Source organism: Rutilus rutilus (assembly GCF_951802725.1).
Source record: "Rutilus rutilus genome assembly, chromosome: 6".
Taxonomy (NCBI): Eukaryota; Metazoa; Chordata; class Actinopteri; order Cypriniformes; family Leuciscidae; genus Rutilus; species Rutilus rutilus.
Window position 1 is genome coordinate 14,830,238 of NC_140214.1, and position 25,750 is coordinate 14,855,987.

The following is a 25,750-nucleotide window of genomic DNA, read 5'->3' on the forward strand; positions in this document are numbered from 1 at the left end:
AATATCTAGATAAAAACGGCGGCCCATGTTTGTGCAAGAGGCGCATGCTGCCTGAGAAATCACCAAAAACAACATGTTAGCTAAAAAAGGAATTGGAATTTGTCTTCTGATCAGGGCCTTAAACATTTTTATGCATTGTGGTGATTGGTGATCTGTCCAATGTGAAGGTTAAACAAAATCACAGCACTGAATATCAGCTCTCTTTTGCTTTTACACAGCATTTCTTCAGGAACTTCAGACAAAAAACAACTTGGCCAGTTAGAATGTAGGCCTACATTTGTTTTCTCCACCAAAAAAAAAAGAAATTCTAAAAGAAGACAAACCATCATTTTTTGCATGGCACCAAGCAACATGCAAACTGAAATAGCATATTTTCCAGGCAAGTTTCTGAAATTTCTCCACTCCAGGTTGTTTGTTCCTCATTTGCTGATTAATTATGTTTCTGTGAGAGAATTGAAAACAGACGCTCTAGTTCTCACCACTCACATACTCTGATCTAAAATGTAAAGAACACAGGTGAAACAAAAAGTGAAAAGTAAGTCCCAGTGCTGTTTCCACTAACTTTTAGCAATTTTGGAACGCAGATTGTCCAATCAGAACAGTTAAAACATTTTTCACACCTTGGAACTGATAAAAATGTATATATAAAAAGTGTCATCAATTGTAATTTATGCAGAGTCATCTGCTATTCTTTGCACCTGTGAATGACTTTATGTAAAAAAAAAAAAGCATTCGGGGAGTTGTGAACATATGCCATAACCCTAAAGCTCAGCATTTTAAAGTGCCCCTATTATGCTTTTAGCAAATATCACCTTTCATGCAGTGTGTAAAATAGCTGTTTGTGAATGTAGGTTTGAAGTTCTAGAAAGTTTTAAAGATCGAAGCACACAACAAATAAATGTATTGTCTCTCTCTTAAAATTATAATTTTTTGATTCTGAACTGCTGCAACGAGTCGTCAGCAATTCCAGACTCACTTCCTGTTACATGCCTACGTAACAATGTAACAAATTTGCATAATGCCAGCCTATGGTCTTCATTGGCTGCCCGAGTGACGTCTACTTTGACCTGCCCTGTAGTTGAGGCCTGGAAAAGTTTGGTTCGTGTTGTCGACATGTCGAGAAGATGCTGTTTTCAGCGCTGCGAATCCACTTTGCATGCGCTTCAAAAGGTTGAGGACTCGCGTTGGATTTGATACGGTAAAATCGAAGCCATTGTCACTATCACGGTGTATCAAGTTCTGAGGAAGCCTCCAGAGCTGAAATTCAGATGTGGTAATAGGCATTTTGTTTCCGACACACGCTGTAAGAAGTAGACCAATCACAACAGACTGGGCCATCTGACCAATCAGAGCAGAGTATGCTCGTGGAAAGGAGGGGTTAGAGTTACCGTTTTCTGAGTTTTTGATAAATGAGGTGATGTGCAATTTATATTATGAGAAAATGAAAGTGTTTTTTTGACCTTGGATGCATGCAAACCGATTGAATAGGAGCCCTCCATAAATTTGGAACCTTTAAAATAGCATAATAGGGGCACTTTAAAGAACGTTCATTAATATTTTTGAGAGTTATTTTAAGTTATAGAACACATTAACACATATGGTCAGAGATAAATCATGTTTTAGTGATGCTATTTATATTTTTGCCTGCACCTCCCTTTTTAGTCGGTCGAGCATCTTGCTTCTGTGATCAGTCCAGCCCGTTGTAGTATGATGTTGGATAACGCTTCGTACTCACTTGGATGTTATGTTGAAATCACCCTCCAAAACAATGAAAGCTTTTGAAAGTTCACACTTTTTGGACAATGTTGTGGCTTTTATTTGGAGAAAATCGAATCTATTTCGTGAAGATTACTCTCCTAGAGGCTGCAGATGGCTCTCACCGGGTTACATGCTTTTGATAATTGCTACTGCAGAGAGGCCTGAGGTTACAGCAGAGTAACGGAGCATTCCGAATGAGAGCCATCAAAGTGCTTTTCATTAGCCTCCTTCAGTCTCCTTATCAATTAACTCCTTTAAATCACACATTCACAAAGCTACCCAGACGTTCGGCGAATACGGAACGGGACGTGAACAACTCTATTGTGGAGCGCCATCATCAAGACAACCACTAGACATCTCACCTTCACAGAGAGTTATTCTAGAGGGAGTAGGCCTGTATTCTCAGCCTTTCACTTCGCGGTTGTCTCTAATTGCCGTGATTATGCATTATTAGTTATGCCGGTGTATTGGACTGACTTTATCACCTCGAAAAACAGTGAGGTGGGAGTTTCCGAATGAGACCCTGTTTTGTCCCCGTCTGACAATGAGGCTGCAATTACTGATTTGCCATTTCCAGTGAGTCCCATGCCTATTGTTTTAAAAGGTGCAGAGGCAATGATTGATGCGGATGTTTTTGTAGCTGTAATAGAACTCCTGTCACTGACAGTGAAGACGTGATGGCCGCATTGTGTTTTGTGGGGTATCCATCAATCAGATTGTCATATGGTGGCTTGCTTTGCACTGATAAGCTAATTGCCTTTTATCAAATAAAAGAAAGCAAATATTCTCAGATCGATAAGACTATCTTTAAAACGGCCTAATTGCTTAAGAAATGGGTGGAGAATGTATGAATGCGGCTATTAGGAAATGTTTGCAGGGATAATTCGCTCATTAAATGCATGCCTTGATCCACAGATGCACTGATACAGTTAGCACTGAAATCCAGCGCTTCAATTCTACATTCACGGCACGCGTGACAGAAGAACATCACAGTCTCAATAGGACTCGAGATAACCCTTAACTCCTCTAGCGTATTTAAAATTCAGTTCTTTTAGGTCTTATAGGTCTTACAGATCTTATAGGCTTCATCATTACAACCAACATGTTACTTATAACAACTCATAAATCATGCACTGTGATGGCCATACTTTTACATTTGCATAAGAGTCCTTGAGATGAGTGTCATATTTGATCAAGCATAATATTTTTGATTTTATAAAAAAATATATAGTAAATATTAATCATATTTTAAAACTTTGGTGAAGCTTTATTTAACAGTGTCCTTGTTACACGTTACATGTAGTTAGTAATAATAAGAAATTCTGCTAATCCTAAACCAAACCCTAATCCTAATCCTAAAAGGACACATGAAAAACTCTGAATATATATAAATATATACATTTTTCTTACTTTTTACTTGATGGTTAGCCTACACCATATGACATTTTGAGAGTCATATTTGAAACTTTTCTCTGAAATGGTATAAAAGTTTTTCAAAACAACATGAAACAGCATTGTTATTGATAACTAAAACCAACAATTAATTTGATTAACTGAAATAAAGCTGAACTAAAATATAAATATTAGATGAAAAAAACTAAAGCTTACAAAATGAAAATTTAACTGAAACTGAAGTAATACTATTACTAAAACTATAAAGCTAAATAGCAATGTTTAAAAAAATCATAAAAATAACAAAAGCATTTAACAAAATTACTAAAACTAAATTTAAAATGAAAATATACAAATAAAGGCTCATTCAAATGATTAATAAATATAATAGTTGGCAATATAAATAATATTAATACAAAAAGGACATTTTTTTCTTCTTTTTTTTTCTCTTTTAATTATTGAGTTATATTTAGGCCTGTTATTGCCCTAAAGAATGAACCACTAGCAGAGCAGTTCATTATACACAGAGCATCTCTGTGCAGCTCATCTCTTTCCGACAGGCGACATTTGGATAATAATGGTTAAATCTGACATAATTATTTCGTCTTAGGCACAGACTTCTAGTCACGGCTATAAGAAGATGCAGCGATGAGCTAATTTACTGTATTGTCAGAGGGCCTATCATGGCATCTTATTAGGCTGCATTGCAAATCCTAAGCTAAATGATCTGTGTCTGGCCTTCCGAGGGAGAAAACAGCATTCTGCGGCACAACTTCCGCCAGCGCAAATGAGATGCAAGATTTGAAGAGAAATCCTCTCCCCCATACAGATATAAAAGCAAGGACGTGCACACACAGCCGCCTCCCGATCCAAACATTGACTCATCAACACACGCCACCTGTGAAAACACCAAGCTATTTTCACAAGAATAAAGAGATGCACCAACTTGCACGTTTAACTGTTATGCACCACACTTAATTCCAGCACAGTTGTGTGCGTGTGTGTGTGTCCTAAACCTACAATTTATCACATAAATGCCAGATAAACCTAATCACTATGCTAACATTTGCAGCTCCAATTGTGCCAAACACAGACGCGTTAATTAATCTAATGTTCTTGCGGCAGACGCACACAGTCGCGCATGCAGTCACACTGTGGGAGTGATTTGTAAGGCACCATGTGGGGCTCTAATCTGCAGGTTGCAGCGGGATCTTTACAGCCTGCTCACGGGCCCGAGTGGCACAAATTAGGCCCAAATTCAATCAGTCGTCCAAGCAATCCTAGGCCTTTCCTGCAGGCCTTGAGGCGCCTTGGGACGCGAGCTCCATCTGCACTGGGGTAAAGAAAGCTTGCGCTCATGGCGCTGGGGAGTTATGAGTATTGCAGGCGCCATCTCTCCGCACATTAGTGTCACGGCTAAACTAAATAAGGACTCGGGTTTGAGTGTTTCGATGAGGAGTAATTTAATTTAGGGAACAGCGTGGTGTTGTAAATCACAAGGATGAGATGCTGGACTGCATCTGGAAAAGGGTTTATCTCAAGGCAATACCAGAACATTGAGTCCAAAAGAAATCACACCCTGAGATTATATTCCTGCAGACAGCGTTCGGATCTCTGTATTTCTGTCGTATTTGGAAGCCGGAATAATGGCGGAGCCAAACAGCTCCTATTTTTCGAGTAAGTTAACTTTCATACGGTCATTGTTGAGGGATTTTTGCAGCGGCATCGGGCGCTGAGAGCGCTGTATTACCCGATTGCATCAACTAATCCGCCAACCTATTTGCTGAGGAATATACAGAGCAAGACACTGGAGAACTTATACGCGTCTCTGACTTGGTCGTGTGTGAAATTGATAAGCCACAAGAGATCGACCGTTTCTTATGAAATGTGCCGAGCGACAAACATGCATAAAACACTGTGGAACACAGAAGAGCATAGCAGGAGCCATATGCACCGTACTCAGGTAAATTGTCTGCATATCTCAAATATAATTCATCATCCCCAGCTGCAGTCCTGGCATATTCATTTTTCTCTCCCTCTCTCTCTGCTTGCTGAAGGATTGTGGGCGATGTGATAGGGTGCATATAGGTTGTCCCTTGAGGCCAAACTGACATGATTGGAGCATCCCATTAAAACCAGAATGAAAAGTCCTCACAATGGGAGAAACTCTTGGGAGCAAAATCGGCCCCGGAGAACGCGTGAATCCCACGGTTTTCATCAGCAGGTGAGAATGCCATCTTGCATACCTTAGTTTGCAGCATTCGTGTCATTTCAGATTGATTTTGCAAGAGTAAAAGAAAAAAGGTTAGGGCGACATAAAATAAAAAGCTAATCCGCAGCCGTGCGTGATCAGCTCTGATCCTTTCGTGCAAATGGAGTGTAGGTTGTAGGAGCTTTAGCCGCACAATCAGTGCAGGGGTTTGTGATGCAGTGCTCCATTGGGACCTAATTTACAGAGAGAGGTGCTCCACAATACTACAGCAAAACCCCAACAAACAAACTACTTACCAATTCATTTATTCCGGCACTCATGCACAGGAGACACAACTATTTTCACTTTTACCTTGTGCTTCAGGAGCACCATTTCTAATGCAAAAGGGTTTTTTTCTTTTTTTTTTTCTCTCTCTCTGCAAAAATCTTTTAAAGAGGGAAAGAAAGTCAGCATGCAAATAATTGTTCAGGTTCTTAGCTGCATACATTCATGCAAATAGATTTAAGGTTTGGGTTCAGTAGGCAATCTATAACTTTAAATATTCATATCAAGTTTTAAAAGAACTAGAGAAATATACTTCTTCAATGCACTGCAGTAGAGCAGTTTTTATGTGACTTCGATAAAGCTGATTTTAAATCATAAAGATGGTTGTTTTGAGTTTAAAGGCCTTTAAGAAAACATCCCAATTATTTCATTATCATTACAATTTCAGAGAAAATTTAATTAAAAAAGGTGAATTTCTCAGTATGCAATATGTCCGTTTTTGATTGAATGACCTTGAGCTGACATGCACTTCTCAAGCGATGATTCATGGTTTCCAGCATGATTTGAGAATGTTCCAAGCGGAAGCATGAAAAATGTGAAAAGGAGTTTACATGCTCAGTCTCACAAATTTGCTTATTTGATCAGTGACCTAGAAAAAGTGCAAAATCTTAGCTATTCTCATTATTGCACAGCACTGCTTTGGAGTACTTGATTCTGATTGGTCAATTGCAACATTATTTTGTAATATTCGCTGTCATCCTTGACAAATCTGTATATCTTGGGTAACTGAAACTACTGGCGCTACTTTCATGTATGACGCACCCTGGACTCGCTCTCTCTTTTTCTTACAAACGCATCTGGCATCATCTTCCGTCTATTTATTCACATAAATGCCAGATTAATCTTAGTTATTAATTGTAGTTTAAATGGCCTTATACTAATTACTGTAAGTATTGTTACAGTGTTTGTCTGGTTGCTAGTTTTGTACATTATAATGTATTATATATTTTCTTTGCAAAAGCTTTAAGATATGGTCAAATTACTACATTTAAATATGTCCAGATATTTTTTTTCTTTAATTTGGCGAATAACCCCCAATCGCTGTTTCATTTGCGATAATGGACATTATACTTAAATGTATGTGTTTTAATTTGTTCAAAATCCTAAAACTTTTCAACATGACATGTATCTAGTGTATCAGGATGTCTTTTTCTTCCAGATGCTAAATGCAGCGTACATTTGACTTCACAGTAAAGCTGTCATTTATAACCACTCTAAGCAAAATAATAGATTGGAAGGTTTGGGAATATTATTCAATTTTACAGCCCGTCGTGAAAGAGGGTTTTTACTTCCCTCACAGATGAATCCGTCTTCCCAATTGCTGTTCCTGGTAATACACAATAAACAATATCAAAAGGCATTTTTGCAGATCAGGAAGGGCAAGGATTGATCACGCTCTTCCATTACTGGAGCACAGGGAGAGGAGGAGAGATGAAAGAACATCAATGTGGAGAAAATGTGCAAAGCCACAGAGAAGCACTGCCCGGCATAATGACTCAGCTAGCGCTCAGGGACCAACAACTTTCTGAAGCATCTCATACATTAGGCAGAGAGACGGGATGCTCCTTGCCCAGTGCTCCGGCTGTGGGCGCTGCCTGATGCAATTAAAGCGAGCCCACAGTGCCTGTGCGCAGACGCAGTGAGATGCCTCAGTCTACTGAAGTATCACATCAGTGTTGTAGGGCCGACCGGGTCCTAATCTACACTTTTTCAACAGCCGGCACACCATGCATAATTAACACGCATTACTAATTCAAACCTAAAGTGGTTCCCATGTAATCTACTGAAGTTCACTTTAATGAAACACATGTACTCTCGAACGATCTGCAAATGCGTATGAATGAATAAAGAACTGCAGTGAACTTGTGGTCATGTGCAGCCATGGACACATAAACTGAAAACGATGGGATGGGATCATTACAGGGAAATGATCATTTGAGATATAGTGTACCCAAAATGTTTTTTGGACACTTAAAAAAAATCATTGCACGGAAAACAAAATTTAAAGGACAAGTTCGGTATTTTACACTTAAAGCCCTGTTTACAGATCGTTTCTGATGAAATAGAACGGTTAAGATTAAAATTTGGACACATGCTGCTGGCCCGAGAATTTTAGGTTTATTTCGCTTCCCCCCCCCACCTCCACAATGGCAGCCTATGGGCACTGGAACAATCCTTCCTAAAATGCATTAAACTTTCGTTTACAAAGACGTGAAACTCACCGAGTGGTCAGGGGTGTTCACTGATATGCTCACACAAAAATCGCTGCAAAAGATGCTTTCCAACAGGTTTTATCGTAGTTTTTGTCCAACTCCATTGACTTGTATTAGATGAGCTGTGTGAGGTACGGTATTACCAGAGCCCGTCTACGGAGAGCCTGTCCACTCCCTATTAAGCCCTAATGTACCGAATTTTGGTTGTAGTACCACCAGAGTTCCACTGGGGGCGCTCGCCATGAGTGCAAAATGAATGGGAGTCAATGGGGCTAGACGGCTAAATTTGTCTCTTTCACCCGATTGCCGTTGAGAAATCTCAGATGTGATTGTAGATTTTGCAAGTTCAACATGGGTTTTAGGTCGAAAGTTGAATGAACGAGTACTTATGTCGTTTTGATTTCTTACAGGTTGAGTTGTTGTTGCCCATAACACGCTAGCATTCTGCTAATGACGTCAGCATTCTGACGTCATTGACATTTTCAAAAAGACTTTTTTAAAGCAAATAAGTGACTCTAAAAAATCTAACACCCAGCAATGTGTAATTTCTTTGCATCTCCTTTCGAATACAACATTCAAATTACTAGACAAAAAATTATATCCTGAGAAAAGTGGATTTTGAGGGGTATACCGCCATTGACCTCCATTCATTCTGCACTCGTCCTGTGAGCGCCCTCATATGGAATCAGAGTGGAACTGCAACCAGTTCAGAAGCCGGAAGTGTACTGAGAGGGAAACTTCTCGCCATATTAGACATTCTCTGGTATTACTCCGCCGCTTCTTCTTCTGCTTCTTCTGTGTATTCAATGAAATGCCAGCGGTTTGCTTGCAATTGGCAAAGGTGCATTATCGCCACCAACTGGGCTGGAGTGTCTATTATTCAAGCTCTCAACGGAAGAATCTACGGGTGTGAGACGTTTGGAAAAATAGATCCACAGTTTTACAACGAATGGTGAAACACCTGTTGGAAAGCATCTTTTGCAGCGATTTTTTGTGTGAGCATATCAGTGAACACCCCTGACCACTCGGTGAGTTTCACGTCTTTGTAAACGAAAGTTTAATGCGTTTTGTGAAGGATTGTTCCAGTGCACCTATACACCCATTCTAGAGGTTTTGGGGAAAGCGAAAGAAACCTAAAATTCTCGGGACAGCAGCATGTGTCCAAATTTTAATCTTAACTGTTCTATTTCATCAGAAACGATCTGTAAACAGGGCTTTAAGTGTAAAATACCGAACTTACCCTTTAAAAGTGGCATCTCCAAACAAATGGTAACTACTTTTCTCTGAGCAAACTTCAGTTTTTTGCATTGACTTTTAACTAATTGTCTCTTGTACGTTACGTGTGCACGAGTGCCTGCATGAGCAATAAGTTGCTGCAGTTCACTTAAAAGGATAGTTCACTCAAAAATGAAATATTCTGTCATCATTTACTCACCTTGTCGTTCCAAATCCGTAAGACTTTCGTTCATCTTCGAAACACAAATGAAGATGTTTTCATTGAAATCTGAGAGATTTCTGTCTCTCCATTGACAGTCTAAGCACCTACCACTTCAACGCTTCAAAAGGAGATCATAAAACTAATTCATGTGCATCGAGTGGTTTAGTCTATATTTTCTGAAGATGATGAATGCTTATGTGAATAAATGCCCAAATTCAAAAATTCTGTCTCTTCAAAAATGTTTTTACTAAAATGCTCGAATCATATGGATTAGTTTTACAATCTCTTTATGAACTTTCTGAAGTGTCAAATGGTAGTTGTGTAGACTGTCTAAGGGACAGAAATCTCAGATTTCATTACAATTTTATTTGTGTTCCGAAGATAACCGAAAGTCTCACTGGTTTGGAACGACATAAGGGAGAGTAAATAATGACATAATTTTATTTTTGGGGTGAACTATCCCTTTAACAGCCACAGGCATCGTTAATAACAAGGGTTTCTGAATTCTACATATAGCCCCTTTAATTTAAAAGACACAAAGAAATTTGTTAATGTGAGTCCAAATATTTTTTGAGGCAACTGTGTTTTTTAAATCTGCATGACTTTAGGAATTCAAATACAAATTCAATACATATATGATTGATCTTGGGATGTGCATAAATAAAATGAGTTTAAAAGCAAAACCTTTATCAGCTGGTGTCCATAAAGTATAGGCTGAAACTCTGCAGTGATTTGTAACCGAGCGTTGGAGATTGCCAGGAGCCAGGATGAACTTTGACCTCTCCTGAAACACATTATTAAGATAAACCCTTTAAAGAAAAGTCTGGAGACTGGATTTACTCTATTGTGCTTTAAACACAGTAATGGAAACAACCCCAGTGGGCAAGCCTTTGCTGGAGAGTGTTATCAGACAGCTGACCTACTGAAATATCAGTGTTGTGACCCGCGCTGCCCCTGCATTAAAAACAGCTGTCTCCTCACAGAAGTCGGCCGGAATGGAAAACGCATCTTTGCTAAATTTGACAAAGGATCCTTAGTGAACTGAAATTGTGTTTTCAATGCAAATTAATTCATTTCCATCTGTCGTCCTTTACAGTTCCGGTTCTGCACAGGCTCATACAAGTACACGAAAATTCTGAGGCAACACATTGCGAGAGTGTCGAAGGTAAAGTTCAGAGACAAATTGTGGAGGTGTAAGGAAGGCAACAGGAAAATTATACATCTGTTCTACTGCTGTTCAAACATGTACTTTGACACAATTACCTTGTGTGAGTGAATTTTCACCCTTCGGCTTGTGAGAGGTACAGCGTGCTGGTGACAGGTGGGAACGGAGCTGAGGATTGCCTCCAAAGTGCTTGGAGAAATTGATAAGCTGCTAGAGGGATAGCAGCAGTTGATACTTCACTGCCAACAAACATCTCAAGCTTATGATATGACTGCAGAAGCCACCTATCACTCTTTTACAGTGTTTACCTGTGTTGTGTTTGTCATAAACTGGTAGCATACATCTTTAAAATGCTAAATGATTTTTAACTGATGACATCATGGTAATAAAACCCCACTATTTGATGAATAATAATAAAAAAAAATCCTACTAATAGGGTGCAGTCAGGATCTCAGTCAGTACTATACTGGCATCCAGTGGCTGATATGGGAAGATTGTGGGAACGCCTATAGCGATTCTACCTCTCTACCCTGTTACACCAACAAATTACCCTCTCTTACATACATATATGAGCACTCAGTTTTTGCATGCATGTGAAACAAAACATGAATAATTCATGAGCTTGGTTAGCATTTTAAATATCAATTTAAACACCAAATCCCGTGAAGTTTTTTTTTTTTTTGGTCATTTACATACCCTTCCAAAAAAAAGTCTCAATGTTGTTTTGTGTGTGTGTGTGTGTGTGTGTGTGTGTGTGTGTATAATGATAATACAAAAATCAAAGGTTTCCAGAGGGGGTTTTTGGACCCCATTTACTTTCATTGTATGGACAAACAGTCTTCAAAATATATATTTTTTGTGTTCCGCCGAGAGAGAAAAAAAAAGTAGGCTAATAGCGGTTTGTAACAACATGAGGGTGAGCAAATGACAGAATTTTATTTTATTTTTGTCATCTCGTGAGAAAACGTAGGATTTTACGATATTCCAATTTTCGTTTGAATTCGTACGATTCTTACGGAAACGTAAGACGACTTCTGTAGAAGAAGAAAAAAAGTAACCATAAAGATCCAACCTAATGTGTCAGTGGGGCGAAACGAAAGTCAATCGTACGAAACATGAAAATCAATGCGCCAACCCGTTAAATAGACGATTTTCCATGAAAGTGTGTTGGTTCTCCTTAATTGCGAGTTAGGTTGACGTAGTTGGCTAAAATAAAATTCATCATATGTGATCAAAAAGATAACTTTTTTAAGCATCTTGAGTTTAGAATCGCACAATGACTAAAACATGCTATTAAATGTATGCTGAGTGCTGAGACAGGAAGCAGGAGACGCGCTACTATACTTCGAATGTGCTTACGCTTGTGTATTCAATTACCTCGCCCCAAGTTAATCCATGGTTCAACAACAATTTTAATTTCATGGAAGAGTACACAAATACCTGGGGATTGAAAGATTTCTGCATTTTAATGACCTGGGTTACAGTAGGGCTCCTGCCGGCACCGTCTGCAGACTTTTTGTGCAATGGCGGTCGTTCTGACTGGCGAAAAATAAACAAACGCTCAGCAATCTATCAATCAAGCGTGTTGCTATGATAACCAATGGTGTGAGGAGGCCACACGTGTCCGCTGAAGTGCTCTCTCCATCAGTAACACCAGCAGGGATTCTCTGGCTCTTTATACACCCGGGCAAGAGAGAGACAAAATCGAGGTATGACTGAACACTGATAACTGATATGAAACGTACCTCTAAAATGACTGAAAGCCTCAGTGCTTGAGTTGAGCACATGTGATTATCTTTTGGATAGGTGCTATAAATGTTGTGATGGAAATGAAAGTCAGCATGAATAGCAGATAAAGTAAAATTCTGTGAAACTTACCCTATGTGCATGCAAAGTGTTTTGGAAATGCGGTATAGCCTACATTTTGGTGTCTGCAGCTTCAAATTCAGAATACAGATTTGTGACTATTGTCTGCGAGTGCAATTCTCAACATTCAACTTCACATTTTTATTTGACAGGTTTTTTTTACATTGGAGCTGTGAGTGTTAATCTTAGTGTACAAGTACGAATAATTATTGTACAATCAAATTCACATCTACATGCTCTCGAGTTTTGCTTTTAACACCTAGGGGTCCAATGGACCCCTGTTGATTTCCATACAATTAGCCAAAAATCCACTTTTAACAGCAAAGAGGCAGGCAAAGGAAATCTTTATTGTATAGCTTGCCAAGACTAAAATATGAATTTATGAAACTGAATACTTTTACTCAAGTTTACTCAGTTGAAAGTTTACTCAAACGTGAAGATTCGTCTGAATAATCAAAGGAGAACTTGCTGTTTCATAGAAAGAAAGAAAGAAAAAATTCTGTGAAAGGATGTTAGTTTTTTAGATCTCTCAGTCTGTTGCAGCTCTGAAAATAAGTATGAGAAACCCATTTTACACTCACAAGGGGTTGAGAACCAGACAACAAAAAGACTATCTACACAAATGAAACAGTATTTACACCAAGTACAAATGTTAGATACTATAATTTGATTGTAGTCATTTGCAAATAGTCACAACAAGTAGTTATTTTGATGTTTTTATGTCTCTTCTTATGTCTGTCTTTCTCTTCAGGTTTTATGTTTTTACACAAATGGTGCATTATCAATTATATCAATGATAATATCAAAATATTATCAAGACAGGAATGTTAAGCTATAATGGAATCTGCATTGACAGTTATAACTCTTATTTGTGACTGGACAGACTTGTGTCCAAATGTGTAAACTTGCTTCCGATAATCCAAGAATACAGAAAAAACAAAGCTGTCCCTGGTAGAGGCTCATTAAACTCAACTCAGACCATTTTAAATGCTAATTCTGCACTGGCTTGTGGGCATTCTGCATTAATGCCTGCATTTTTTATCTGAATCCAGAAGACTAGAGAGCATCACATGAATATCAAACATCGAGTATAAATTAAATTGGAGATTTTGACTGGAATGACTTTGAGCATCTGATTTAAATTTAAAATTCCAAATGCAAAGCCCACTTTGGAAAATGGAATTTGTACTTCAGAGCCATCAACTCTCTGGGTTGTTTTTATTCTATAACAAGCACTTATGATGAGAGCTATTAAAGCAGGCAGTAGAGGAGACTGTGCCAGCAGTGTCTGCAATGTCAAAAGCCCCTGTGAAACGTCCAACTGACAGCCTCTCTCTTCATAGAGACTTTTCAGCAGGTTCTGCCAATGCCAAAGGTCAGATTATGCACATAACCGCTGTTGCTTTATCAGGCTCGCGGACAGAACCCCGCCTCACCCCTCACCAAGAAGTGGTGGCCCTCTGTCTCGTATCGACAGGTGGAGGAAAATATTATGAATACAGTCGATGGACACAGTCATGCCTGCTGACATTTCCAATCAATAGGCCTCTATAATTGATCAATCTGCTGCAGCGGCAAACTTCCAAACTGTTTCAACAAATAGCTCCAGACTAAATAGTTTTCACAAGACAAATCGGCGAGCCTAAAAGGGCATCATTAGATATTAAAGCAGAAGCAGCAACTTGTCTGTGCTGGCCTTGGGCGTTCTATTTAGAGTTAGTAATAAATGGATTGCTCACCAGTATCATCTGTCGCCTTGCCTTGGCAGTCACTTACGCTTTTCTCTCAGGGATTTTACCACACACAAAACTACAGCAGAAGGCCTATATTGGCTCATAAGAGATGATATTTAAAGGGATAGTTAACCCCAAAAATTCAAATTCTGTCACCATTTACTCACCCTCAAGTTGTTCCAAAAATTCTATGAATTGCTGCTGAACATAAAAGATGATATTTTGAAGAATATGGGCAACTTTAAAGGTAAATATCAGGAACAGCAAAAACAGCCAAAAAGTCGTAGAATACTGAAGGAGTTGGTAAATAAATAAAAAAAACCCAAAAAACATATCAAAGTTCAACAGAGAGGAGCTTGCACACATAATAGTAGAACATGTCTTACCAAAAAAAAAACACATCACTGATGACGATGTAAAACGAAAATGTTTTGTCTTTCCATTTGGCCTCTAAATATGTTTTTTTTTGTCAGTGTGCAAGAAATCTTCTAATGTGTGCGAGCTCCTCTCTTTTTTGAACTTTGATAGGTAAATATTAGGATAAATAACAGCAAACGCTATGGGAAAGAAAATAGTTGAAAAATGAAAAATCATCCCTCATATCGTTCCAAACCTGCGTAACGTTATTTTTTCCGTGGAACAAAAAAAAATATTTTTAATAAAACAAAACAAAAACAAATTACTGTTACTTTTGATCAAGTTAAAGACATTTATAATTTTCATATTATATATATATATTTTATTACGTTATACTTTTTATATTATTGCAAAATATTTTCACTTCAAATAAATGCTGTTCTTATTTCAGGATTCAAAGATTCCTGGGGGAAATTTATCATCTAGGTTTCCATTTTTTTTTTTTTATCTGTTCTCAACATTAATAATAAGGAATGTTTCTTAAGCACCATTTCAGAATGATTTACAAGATTCTCCCATTTAGAATGATTTCTTAAGGATCATGTGACACTGAAGTAAGGGCTCCTGAAAATTGGCTGTCACCACAGAAATAAATTACATTTTAGTAGAAAACAGTAAATGTAAATTTTAGTAGTAATATTTCACAATATTCGTTTTTAAATAAATGTAGCCTTAGTGAACATTAGAGACTTCTTTCAAAAACATGAAATCTTACCGACCGAATACTTTTGAACAGTAATGTATGTTTGTACATAAAATCAAATACATGGCGTTTAGGTTTCAAGTTTCAAAACGAATAGCATTATGAGGCTATCCTCAGCATCTTTCAGCCCAGGACACCCCCTTCCGTATCTGCTCAGACATTACAGAGCCCATTAAATATCCACTTAAACAGAGAAAGCCGAAGAGCTCTTCCATTAACTGTGCCTCTTAATGTACATTACAAAGCAGACTTCATAAAAGTCGTCTTTTTAACTTCCTTGCTGCATCTCGGGGATATATTAAGTAAATAAATTTAAAACCTCCCAAGACCGAGAATATTAAACATTTGGAAACTATTTATTGAACATTTATAACCAAATATCTGTTAAATACATCATTTATTCTTATTCTTTATGCCTGAATGACAAAGAATAGCAATATTTACACTTTGTATATGGAATGTTGCATGACACTTTAAGGCGCAAAGTCTTTTGGCTTTCATTTGATTGGAACAACAGTGAAAGAAAAAGGTAATGAAGAGTGAAAAATCTTGATTATTCAGCTAAGAGTAAATTAACATGTCTTGAACTCCTCATTTCAAGTTCCTACAAATGAGGCAAAAGTTTATAAATTAGACTTTCAAAAGACAAAAATCTTTGTATATTACACAAAACTGGCTCCACACTCGCGCACACATCACAGCTGTGTCTCCTAGGCGACGGTTTTGAAGGTCTGCAGTATCAAGTTAGTTTGGTGGATAAGCCTGTTGGCACTGATAAAGACGTTTATTGCCCTGCGGACGAGAAAGAGAAAAGTCAGTGCTCGGGACATCAAATGACCCATCATTTTCATTGAGAAATGCACTTTCATAGAAGATCTGTAAAACAGATATCTGCTTGAAGCATGAGCACTGCACTTTGAAAAAAACATCTGTCAATGTCTGCTTGCTTACTTTCCATCTTTGAAGTATGTTTTCAGCGTATCACTGAAGCTTTTGGAGTACTTCACGAACTCCTTCTTTTGGTGTTCAAGTGCCTGAAAAAAAAAAAAAAGTCTCAATATTAGATTTCATTTGAGTAAAAAGAAAAAAGTTGAGCTCAATTGACAGCATTTGTGGCATGTTTATTACACACACACAAAAAAAAAAACTTCATTGTCTTTATAAAGAATTTTTGGATGGTTTAAAAGCAGAAATGTGAAGCTTATATTTTTATAAAACAATTTACATTTTCTCAGAATTTTTACGTTCATTTAAAGGTTTTAGCCATTAGGTTGCCATGGCAACAAAGTCCTAAAATTAGACAACTTTTCACAGAAAAGGTTAGCAAGCATTTTTACACATTTTCACAAAATTAAGAATCACGATTTATTTTGTTTGTTTAAAATAGAGCTCACAATTCTTAATAGACAACTAAACAAAGTAACATGTAATTTACTACAGGTTCTGACAAAATGTGAATTGCTGAAGTCTTATATTTACTGAATTTGAATTAATTATGTGTTTATTTTTAAAAACTGGTTTGAATGAATGATTTGATGACTCACTCATAAAGACAAAAATCAGTTTTTGGTAGTTTGGTGTGTTTGAGTGCTCATTGTTACAATTGCACAGCAAAAGTTCAGTGACATTTTTATTTGTGCATGGTAGAAAGCACACAGTGAACACTGAGAAAACGCTATGCTTGAGCAAACAGTTTGTGAATAGGCTACTACAAATGATGCCCGTGAAAGAGACTGTGAACGCATTGAATAGGATATGTTTAGTTGGTGAATAGCATAGGCTACTATTACACAGTAGTGATAATGTTAAGCGCACCAGAATAAAATATTCAGAAGTAAACAGCATAGCTGACTTACAGATTCAGTTAACATCCACAAATGAATAAGTGTGTCGATTCAGGGAGCAGTGCAAAGTGCCCGTGCAAAATCAGTTTTTGTGTGTTTTTAGTTATTGTTGGTTTGGTGTATTTGAGTGCTCATTGTTACAATTACACAGTAAAAGTTCAGTGACATTTTTATTTGTGCATGGTAGAAAGCAAATGAAGAGTTTGGTTCCAAAATGCGATAAACTAAAACGGCATTTAAAAAGAAAAATTAAAAAGATATCCGCTGTGTTATTCTGTCATGTTTTCTCCCTTTCTTTCCAAACCGCGACAAACGCCAGTCTCCTTTCTCTGCAGAATGCGATAAATCCGCTCAACCAATCACAGCGCACCATTCCACGCATTGTAAACAGTAATAACGGTGGCGCTTTGAATACACCCGGCATCTACTTTGTACTTTTTGATCAACAAACAAACCAAAAAAATAAAAATACATTTGACGGCATTGATGAACCTGTGGTGGTTTCATTTTCATTGTTTTTTTTTTTTTTTTTTTTATCATTTACGGGAGGAGATTAAGAAGATGAGGCACGCGGGAGGAGGAAAAATGCCGACTGTTGCTTGTTCTCACACGACAGCATCAAACTTCTGTCACGCTGACACGTTGACCCCAGGGGATCTTTTAAAAAAAACTTTCAATTCTTGTACTCAAAGTCAACAAAAACCGAGCAGGACCAAGCCATTTTACAGCTGATCGCTGTCAAAAAAAGTTTAGGAGGTATTTCTTAGCGATGGCTGATTGAATGTATTCTAGTCCAGTGCCTGTATAGCTGATTAGCATTGACCGAGTTCAGAGGCTGTCATTTGTGAATCAACTTACTTGGTTGTGTATTTTCAACAGTTTCAATATGAAAAATAACTTTTATATTGATTCAATGGATTAATTGCATTTAAAAAAAAAGAAAAAAGTGTCATGCATTTATTGCATTTTTGGTAAAAAATAATCCGTTTTTATAATAAAAACCGAAAAAAACTGGATTTGAATTTATGTTATTATAACCTAAAGATGCTATGTGAAAGTTTGAAACAGAAAATAGTGGTTTTCATCTTGCCACTTTTTTGGTAAAGAAAACACATTTTTACTCAAATTAATCAAAATGGATTTGTCACGTTTTGGAACCAAACTATAATATTCAGAAGTAAACAGTGTAGCTGACAGAGTGTTTGTCAGAATGTTTATTTTTAAACCACAACCTTCTTAGTGCTTCTTTTACTGATATATTTACTGATATATTTTGCATTTCTAATCCAAACAACGCCAAACTTGGCACTGCACTTACTTGTGCCCGTAGCAAGACACTTGTCAAGTTTGAAATCCATCGGACTAACGGTTCGAGAGATATGTGAATAACAGACAGACAGACACACAGACGTTTCTGTAATTTATAGATAGATTCACATATTGTTTATAGCTTGTGGCTATACTATTGAAACGTTTACAAATTTGCCACATTCAGTTCCACTGTAAGACAGTTTTTTGCTTTAAAAAAAAAAGTTTTGTTGTTGTAGAGCTGCCTGCACTATTAATCGTTAAACGATTGTGATCTCAATTGGGCTATGTCTATTAAACCTTTAACAAGTCTGATCACAGCATAACATTCAAATCTGCGCTGGTGCCACCGCTGACAGAAAAAGCAGTTATTTATAGGTATGAAACAGCTTCACAAACAGTCTTTTCAACCACACAGTGTCATTATTTCTGTATTACAATAAATGCTAATTATTAGTACTGGGATAAAAGTTTATAGTTCGGATATAAAAACTGATGTCTACAGTAGTGTTCAAAATAGAGTAAATCACCTTTTTGAAAGTAACTTGACACTCCAAATAAGGATTGTATCAATTACCAGTGGTGAGTCGGAGACAATTGACTGTTAAAAAAATGTATGTCATTGAATCATTCAAAGAGATTCATTCAAAAATGCAGATTCATCTAGTAATGAAATCAGTCTTTATGAGTGAGTCAATTTAAATTAAATTAAATATTTTTAAACATACTGCAGCAATTAACATTTTGTCAGAACCACTAGTAAATAATGTTTTTTTGTTTAGTTGATTAAGAATTGTGGGAGAAAAAAAATAGTGATTCTCAATTCATCCAGAATTGCGCAGCTCTACAATCAACATTACGAGCTGTGAGTTGAGCTTAACTTGTATTAAACCCAAAATATCTTTTAAAAAACATCCCAACTTGCTTGTGCAACAGCATTTCTGTGAAATAAGAAATACTTACCCTGCGATTCTGATACTGATATTTCTTAAACACATTGTTGACCGTGTCCAGCAGCTCCTTTATAGCACTGGCGATGTCTCTGTGGAAATCAGCGAGAGGTCAGGAGTGATGAATACATTTATGAACAGCGAAGCACTGACTCAGCAGTCAGGCAGTGGAGAGTGGCAAGATAATAGAAGCAAGGCCCATTAAAATGTCTACAAATCTTTCAACTTTTAACATCTCCTGAGGTCCATGTATCCATGTTATTGTCAGCTATGTGAGATTGCTTAGTCGATTAATTGCTGGCTGATTGCTTGACTAACTAAACCACTAGACTTTATGCAAGGCTATAAGAGGGGAAAATCTATAGGCTCCAAACGATTTCGACTGCAGTTATTGCGTGACCGTTACTCTAGTTTGTAGTAAGTAAGTTCAACATAAGTAGTCATTTAGCGGTCCTCTTTTATCCCAAATGACTTACAGGATGCTTAATACAAGGACAATCCCCCTGGAGCCACTGGAGGTTAAGGGTCATGCTGATTACTGAGCCAGGGACCGGTTGCACCAGCTGTACTTAAGTTACAACTTAGTCAAGTTTTGACATAAAGGGGCACTAACTTAGAACTTACGCACTACTAAATACTTTTGCATTGCACTTAGATGAAACAGAACTCTACGTACAAACTAAATATTTACAAAAACCTCGACCACGAGTAACAGTTAGAATAAAGCAGCTGACTGAATTGCATCCATAAGCTAGTTTACCAGACAGACATGCCCAATGTTGACATCTACACTTGCTTACATTTTAAGAAAGAGAACATTATGTGAATAAATTACTTTGTTAGCGGCTCTTCAACACAAACATGTGTGTATCATTCCATGTTGTGCATGTCAAATAAAATCAGTCATAATGATAAATAAATTTTTTGTATATGTATTTATTTATTAATCCTTATCCATTTAAACACAGTTTCTGGGTGTTCTTTACATATAAAAATACCTATTATGTTATTCATGATTAGGTAGTATTATATTTGAATGGGAAATCATTTTTATTGTTAGTTAAGCGAGGCAAAAGAAGTTAGAATCAAGGATAAGCTGAAATTCACTGGATTTCAACAACTTCTGCTCACACATTTGAAAACTGCTATTGGATCATTGATGGTGCGTAATATTATGCGGCTATTAAGGCCGTGCCCGTGACACACCAAGCCTATGTTAAAGAACTAGCGGCGATGAAAGCTGACAGTGCTGTCGCCTTGCGTTGACTGCGGCAGGCCAAAAAGCTGCGATTGAACATGTCGCAAAGACCGCAGCCGACTGCCAACTAGCATGTGTGTTAGGAAATGAAGGTCTACATCATCAGGTATCAGTCTATTTTTGTCATTCAAAAAGAGAAACTAGGACTGCAGATATCCATTCCGTAAACAAAGCCTTGCTTACCATTTTAAATATCAATTATATTGATCACTTTCTTGTGCTTTATTCTCCGACTAAAGCCAACACACCGCAAAAACTAGCCTAACAGACGCTTGCCGACCGAATGGAATAAATGTTGCAACAGAATAGAGTTAGTTACAAACTAGCTAGTAGTTACTAAGCCTCTAGTGTGGACTTTAGGTTCCAGTTTAAGAAAGAAGTTACAAATAGCTGGTGCAACCATATTCAGATTTTTAACACTATGCCATCAAGGTTAAAGGGATAGTTGAACCAAAAATTTTTATTCTGTCATTTACTCACCTTCATTTCATTCCAAACCTGTAAGACTTTCCTTCATCTTCAGAACACAAATGAAGATATTTTTAATGCTAGCTTTCTGTCCCTCCGTTGACAGCTACACAACTACCATTTTGACACTTCAAAAAGTTAATAAAGAGATCGTAAAACTAATCAAATTTTCTGAAGAGACTGGATCGCTTTATATGATCAACAGATTGAATTTAGGCTTTTATTAACATAAAAACAGTAAATAAGTAAATGATGAGTTTATTTATTGAGTAAATAATGACAGACTTTTCATTTTTGGGTGAACTAACCCTTTAAGACAAAGGACAGGATCCTCACTTTATGGTCTGTAGGAAGCGCACTCTGTCGTTGATCTCGTCTGGGATTTTACTCAGGATATGTTTGAGGGCTCGTGCTTTCTCGTTCAGGTCCTGGAATTCCTGCTCTGGTCTTTTAATCATATACTCTGTGAAATATGAGTCAGACACAAACCTCCTTAGGTTCAGATACTAAAACAGGTGCACTTTGATATTTACAGGAAGAGACTTTGATCATAACTAGTATTATTTTGAGTGTTACTGCAGGAAAGATCTAGATCTAGAGACAAATTACTTTCTTACCCTCCACATCATCTGCAGCCATGCGCAGTAGTGACTCTGTGAAGTTGATCTCCACGTTCTTCTTCTCCAGTATCTTCATAATGATATCCTGAGTGAGCCCTGGGTTCTCTTTCTCTGCCTTTAGAGGGTGGCATTGATTAAAGAGCATTAAACTCACATTAGTAAACCTCACATTATGTTAAGCATAAAATTAATCTTTTTTTAAAAAACAAACAAATACATCATCACAAGGCTCAGATGAAATAGATAACATGTCAGAAAAATAAATACTGTACTACTATCGGCATCTGCCAGCTGATAAATGGACACTTTCAAGAAGTCTTACTTTGATAAATGCTGCCCTCAATGTCTGTGCCGCTGACAGGTTTATCCTCTCCAACTGTCATAATATAAAAGTCAAAATCTGACCAGCATTTCATATTCACATACTTTATGATAATACATCAACTGCTGAAAGTTACACTACTGTCCGTAAGATTTTTCTAAAAGTAATTTATACTTTTATTCAGCAAGGACACATTCAATTGATCAAAAGTGACCGTAAAGACATGTATAAAGTTAATTCAATTTCAAATAAGTGCTGTTTTTTTTACATTCCTATTAATCAAATAACCATGAGGGGTGGGGGCCTGGGGTTATTTTTTAGATTATTACATAATTGATAATATAAAATGGTTTCTTGAGCACCAAATCAGCATATTAGAATGATTCCTGAAGGATCATGTGACACTGAAGTACTGATGCTGAAAATCCAGCTTTGCCACAACAGGAATAAATTACATTTAAAAAATAAATTAAAATAGAAAACTACAATAATATTTCACGATATGCTCTTTTCACTGTATTTTTTTAATCAAATAATTCCAGCCTTTCAAAAACAATCAATCTTACCGACCCAAAACATTAACCAAATTCATCACTGTGCAGTTAACAGCCTGTCAATTATTATTATTATTTTACAGTTAGATAAATTAAGTAAATCAATAAAATAAAAAAACATACACAATTTATTTATTTTTGTTGGCAAATAAACACTGCATATTGGCTTATACTGAAGTGTAAATAGCCTACCTCATTGAAGACTGGGTACATGACTGCATATAATGTCATAGAGACTATTGAATTTGTCTCAGCTTCATTCTTCATCTCTTCCATTGTCATCCTCAATGGAGGCCCACCACAGGTAAAAATGGGCAGTTGAGCCACACAACTCACTCACAGTTCTCTCAAGCGCACTACAACGTTTGGGAAGGAATATACCGGATTAATGGATATGTTCCAAGAATTATTCCCAAATAATAACAATCAATAGACTTTACATATAGCATAGTACATATAGCATGCCAGAACCATTTTTAATAACATTTTGATTTCAAGGAAAAGAGACCAGGGCAATTGTAACACCCCTAAACTGAAAAAATGAGAGTTATTGATTCACTTTGCAAGAAATGTTCTACAATTAAAGGAACATTATTTCATTAAAAATATTTTTTTATAGTCAAAGATTGTCCTTATACGCTGAACAATAAAAAACATTTTTTTTATTACACTACCACTTTGGACTTTTGCTTTAAACACATTATGTATGACAATTAAAAGAATTATATTGATATTTGGAGGTGTGCTCAAAAGATGCAATTAATATCACTCTGACTTAATGAAATCTCGTTGAAATCACTATTATAATGAAGTCATTCTCAATGTGAATATTTTAATGACATTAATAGTGCATTATGCTTTACACCAAACGATAGCAGTTAACGTTAGATAAATATAAAATATACTGCTATGTCTTCCTCGAATAATTAAACTTCACACGTGACAGCAGAGCCTCACCTAAAGCACATAATATCGACGTTATCTGACATATTCTAACGTTAGTCACCTTATTATTAAGTCAATAAAACAGCCTAGAAAGTCGATGCTAGTGAAACTGTGGTTGTAATGGACGGGTTAGCAGGTCATGTAGCAAATGTTTTCTAGGCTCTTTATTAATGAACTGTCCATTGGGTTCAAATCGATTCAGTTTGGTTGTTTTTAAACCGTCAAGCCAATTCTAACAGACCTCATTCTGGATTTTAGAATTAGCAGCCTAGCTTTCATAGCAAGAGAGTAGCCGGCTGGCTATCAAAGTTAGCAGACAGAGCTGCTCATCTCGACGTCTGTAGACTTATAATGCGATCACAACAGTGTCAACTGAAATACCTGCTCTCGTCTTCGCCAGCACGTCCCACAGCGGAGAGGTAAGTAACGTTACTAAAGAGTTCCAAGACGCTTAGCTAGAAAAATGTAGCTGTGTTTGTTTTCAGCTTCGGAAGTCGGAAGTTTTCTGCGTGAGCTGTGAGAAAGATGACGACTTCCGTCTCCTCCTGACCAACCAGACTGCACGATCTATGGGCGTTTAAGCTTTTCTCATAGTTTATTTTGAATGTAATGAAAAATATTGTTGAAAATAAACATACAGGAATATATAGATAAATACAAAATACAGATATATAATAATTATATGGCCAGAAGAGGAGTAAAAAAACCAAACAAAAAAAAACATTAAACGACCAAAAGAGCCACATTTATCATAATAAAATACTCACACAAACACACATACATTATATATATATATGGGTCAATGACGTGACGGGTAATTTTTTTGTCCAAAGGCCTTAATAATAATAAAAAAAAAATATATATATAACATCCAAAGTATGTAAGGTCGCACAACTTGATCTCTTTTACTGAATCCAAAAGGTTTTAATTATATTTTACTACATATAAAGGTATCTTAAAGATTTTGAAGTGTCAAAAGGTCATTCGGTAAAACCGATATAGTAAATATGGAATAATATTGTTTTTAATAACTAAAGGAACTACAATAATACAAATATAAAGCAGATAAGGCTCTTTTTTTACATTTCCCCTTTTCTCCTTTTCCTGTGCAGTGTTTTACTTGAATATGTTGGAGTGTTTAGAGTAGTCCAATAAATGATTACATTTATGAGATCAGTGATAATTTTATTTAATATTTCTTCTGTGGTACACACTATATACTATCTCAGCATCAATGTTAAATCAGTTTTTAACTTTCAAATCAGTGGTTAAACCGAATGACTTTTTTGGTGACAAATTTTTTCTATCTTGTAAAAAATGACAAAAAACAGTGTTAATTGATTGTACAAACCACAAAATCTTATTGTTAACACCTAGGTAAACTAAAAAATGGTTTCAAATATAGTTATATCTCCATTCTATTTTTTTACACTTTTAAAAACCTTATTCATCAATGACCCATATACAGTACTGTGCAAAAGTCTTAAGCATGTTAATACCCCCCCCCCCCCCCCCCCCCCCCCCCCTTAGTGAGTTAAAGTAACAGGAGTGAGTATAGTCCTCGGTTTTGTTGATTTTATCCTTTTTTGTCTTAACTTTCCTCTTTCTCTTTCCACCTCCTTCGCTGTGAAGTACTACTAGCACATAGTACATCACTTTAACACAGAAATCTCATACACACACATAGACACTCATTCCTGTTACCCAATGTTCATTCCTGTTACCAAGTGTTCATTCCTGTTACTTTTTTGTTTTTGTTTTCTAAAAAAAAAATTATGTTAAACCACTGTTTTATCAGTTTTGTTTGGTCCATCATTTATACAATTGTTTAATAAATTAACTTATAAAAACAATTATAAACTTTAGGCTTCGGTCTTCTTTAATTTTTTTTTATTTTTTTATTTTTTTATTAAAATGCATCTTGCCTTAATATATATATAGTGATTTTTTTTGTCACAAATATCAATTATTTGACCATATAACCAACAATTTCTTTAAAATAAACACTTTCTTGAGGAGAAAACAAAGGAATTAATTAACATGCTTTTAAAATGGCACATTCGCATTCGGTAACAGGACTGAGAAAACATGCGTCCATCTTTTGCTTAGAAACCTTGTAAAAAATCAAATAAAGTTGCCTGAGATTGACCGATACACATTTTGAATAGTTAAATATGTCTAATATTAGATTCAGCGTTGAAAAAAGATACAAAAAAAAAAAGTTTCATTTTGAAGAGTTACAACAAGCAAATGTCACCCA

General features: G+C 36.5%; 1 protein-coding gene across 1 annotated transcript; it reads right to left on the bottom strand.

The window, feature by feature from the left end:
• Positions 1–14,964: 14,964 nt before the first annotated feature.
• Positions 14,965–24,065, bottom strand: pdcd10b (programmed cell death 10b). Its single transcript, XM_084411523.1, has 8 exons — positions 23,872–24,065; positions 22,738–22,901; positions 21,992–22,045; positions 21,667–21,784; positions 21,386–21,512; positions 19,337–19,415; positions 16,173–16,255; positions 14,965–16,013 (listed from the first exon to the last, which is right to left on the bottom strand). The coding sequence occupies exons 2-8, from the start codon at positions 22,825–22,827 to the stop codon at positions 15,932–15,934; spliced, it is 633 nt and encodes a 210-aa protein (XP_084267649.1). The 5' UTR covers positions 22,828–22,901; positions 23,872–24,065; the 3' UTR covers positions 14,965–15,931.
• Between the last annotated feature and the right edge of the window lie 1,685 nt (positions 24,066–25,750).

What these genes read in the sequence shown, in the direction of transcription:
- pdcd10b (XM_084411523.1), bottom strand. Translation starts at nt 22,827, where the DNA reads ATGACAATGGAAGAGATGAAGAATGAAGCTGAGACAAATTCAATAGTC. An exon ending in TGTACCCAGTCTTCAATGAG is followed by an intron (nt 22,046 to 22,737) that starts GTAGGCTATTTA and finishes ATATTATGACAG; the next exon opens with TTGGAGAGGATAAACCTGTC. An exon ending in CGCTTCCTACAGACCATAAA is followed by an intron (nt 19,416 to 21,385) that starts GTGAGGATCCTG and finishes TGATTTCCACAG; the next exon opens with AGACATCGCCAGTGCTATAA.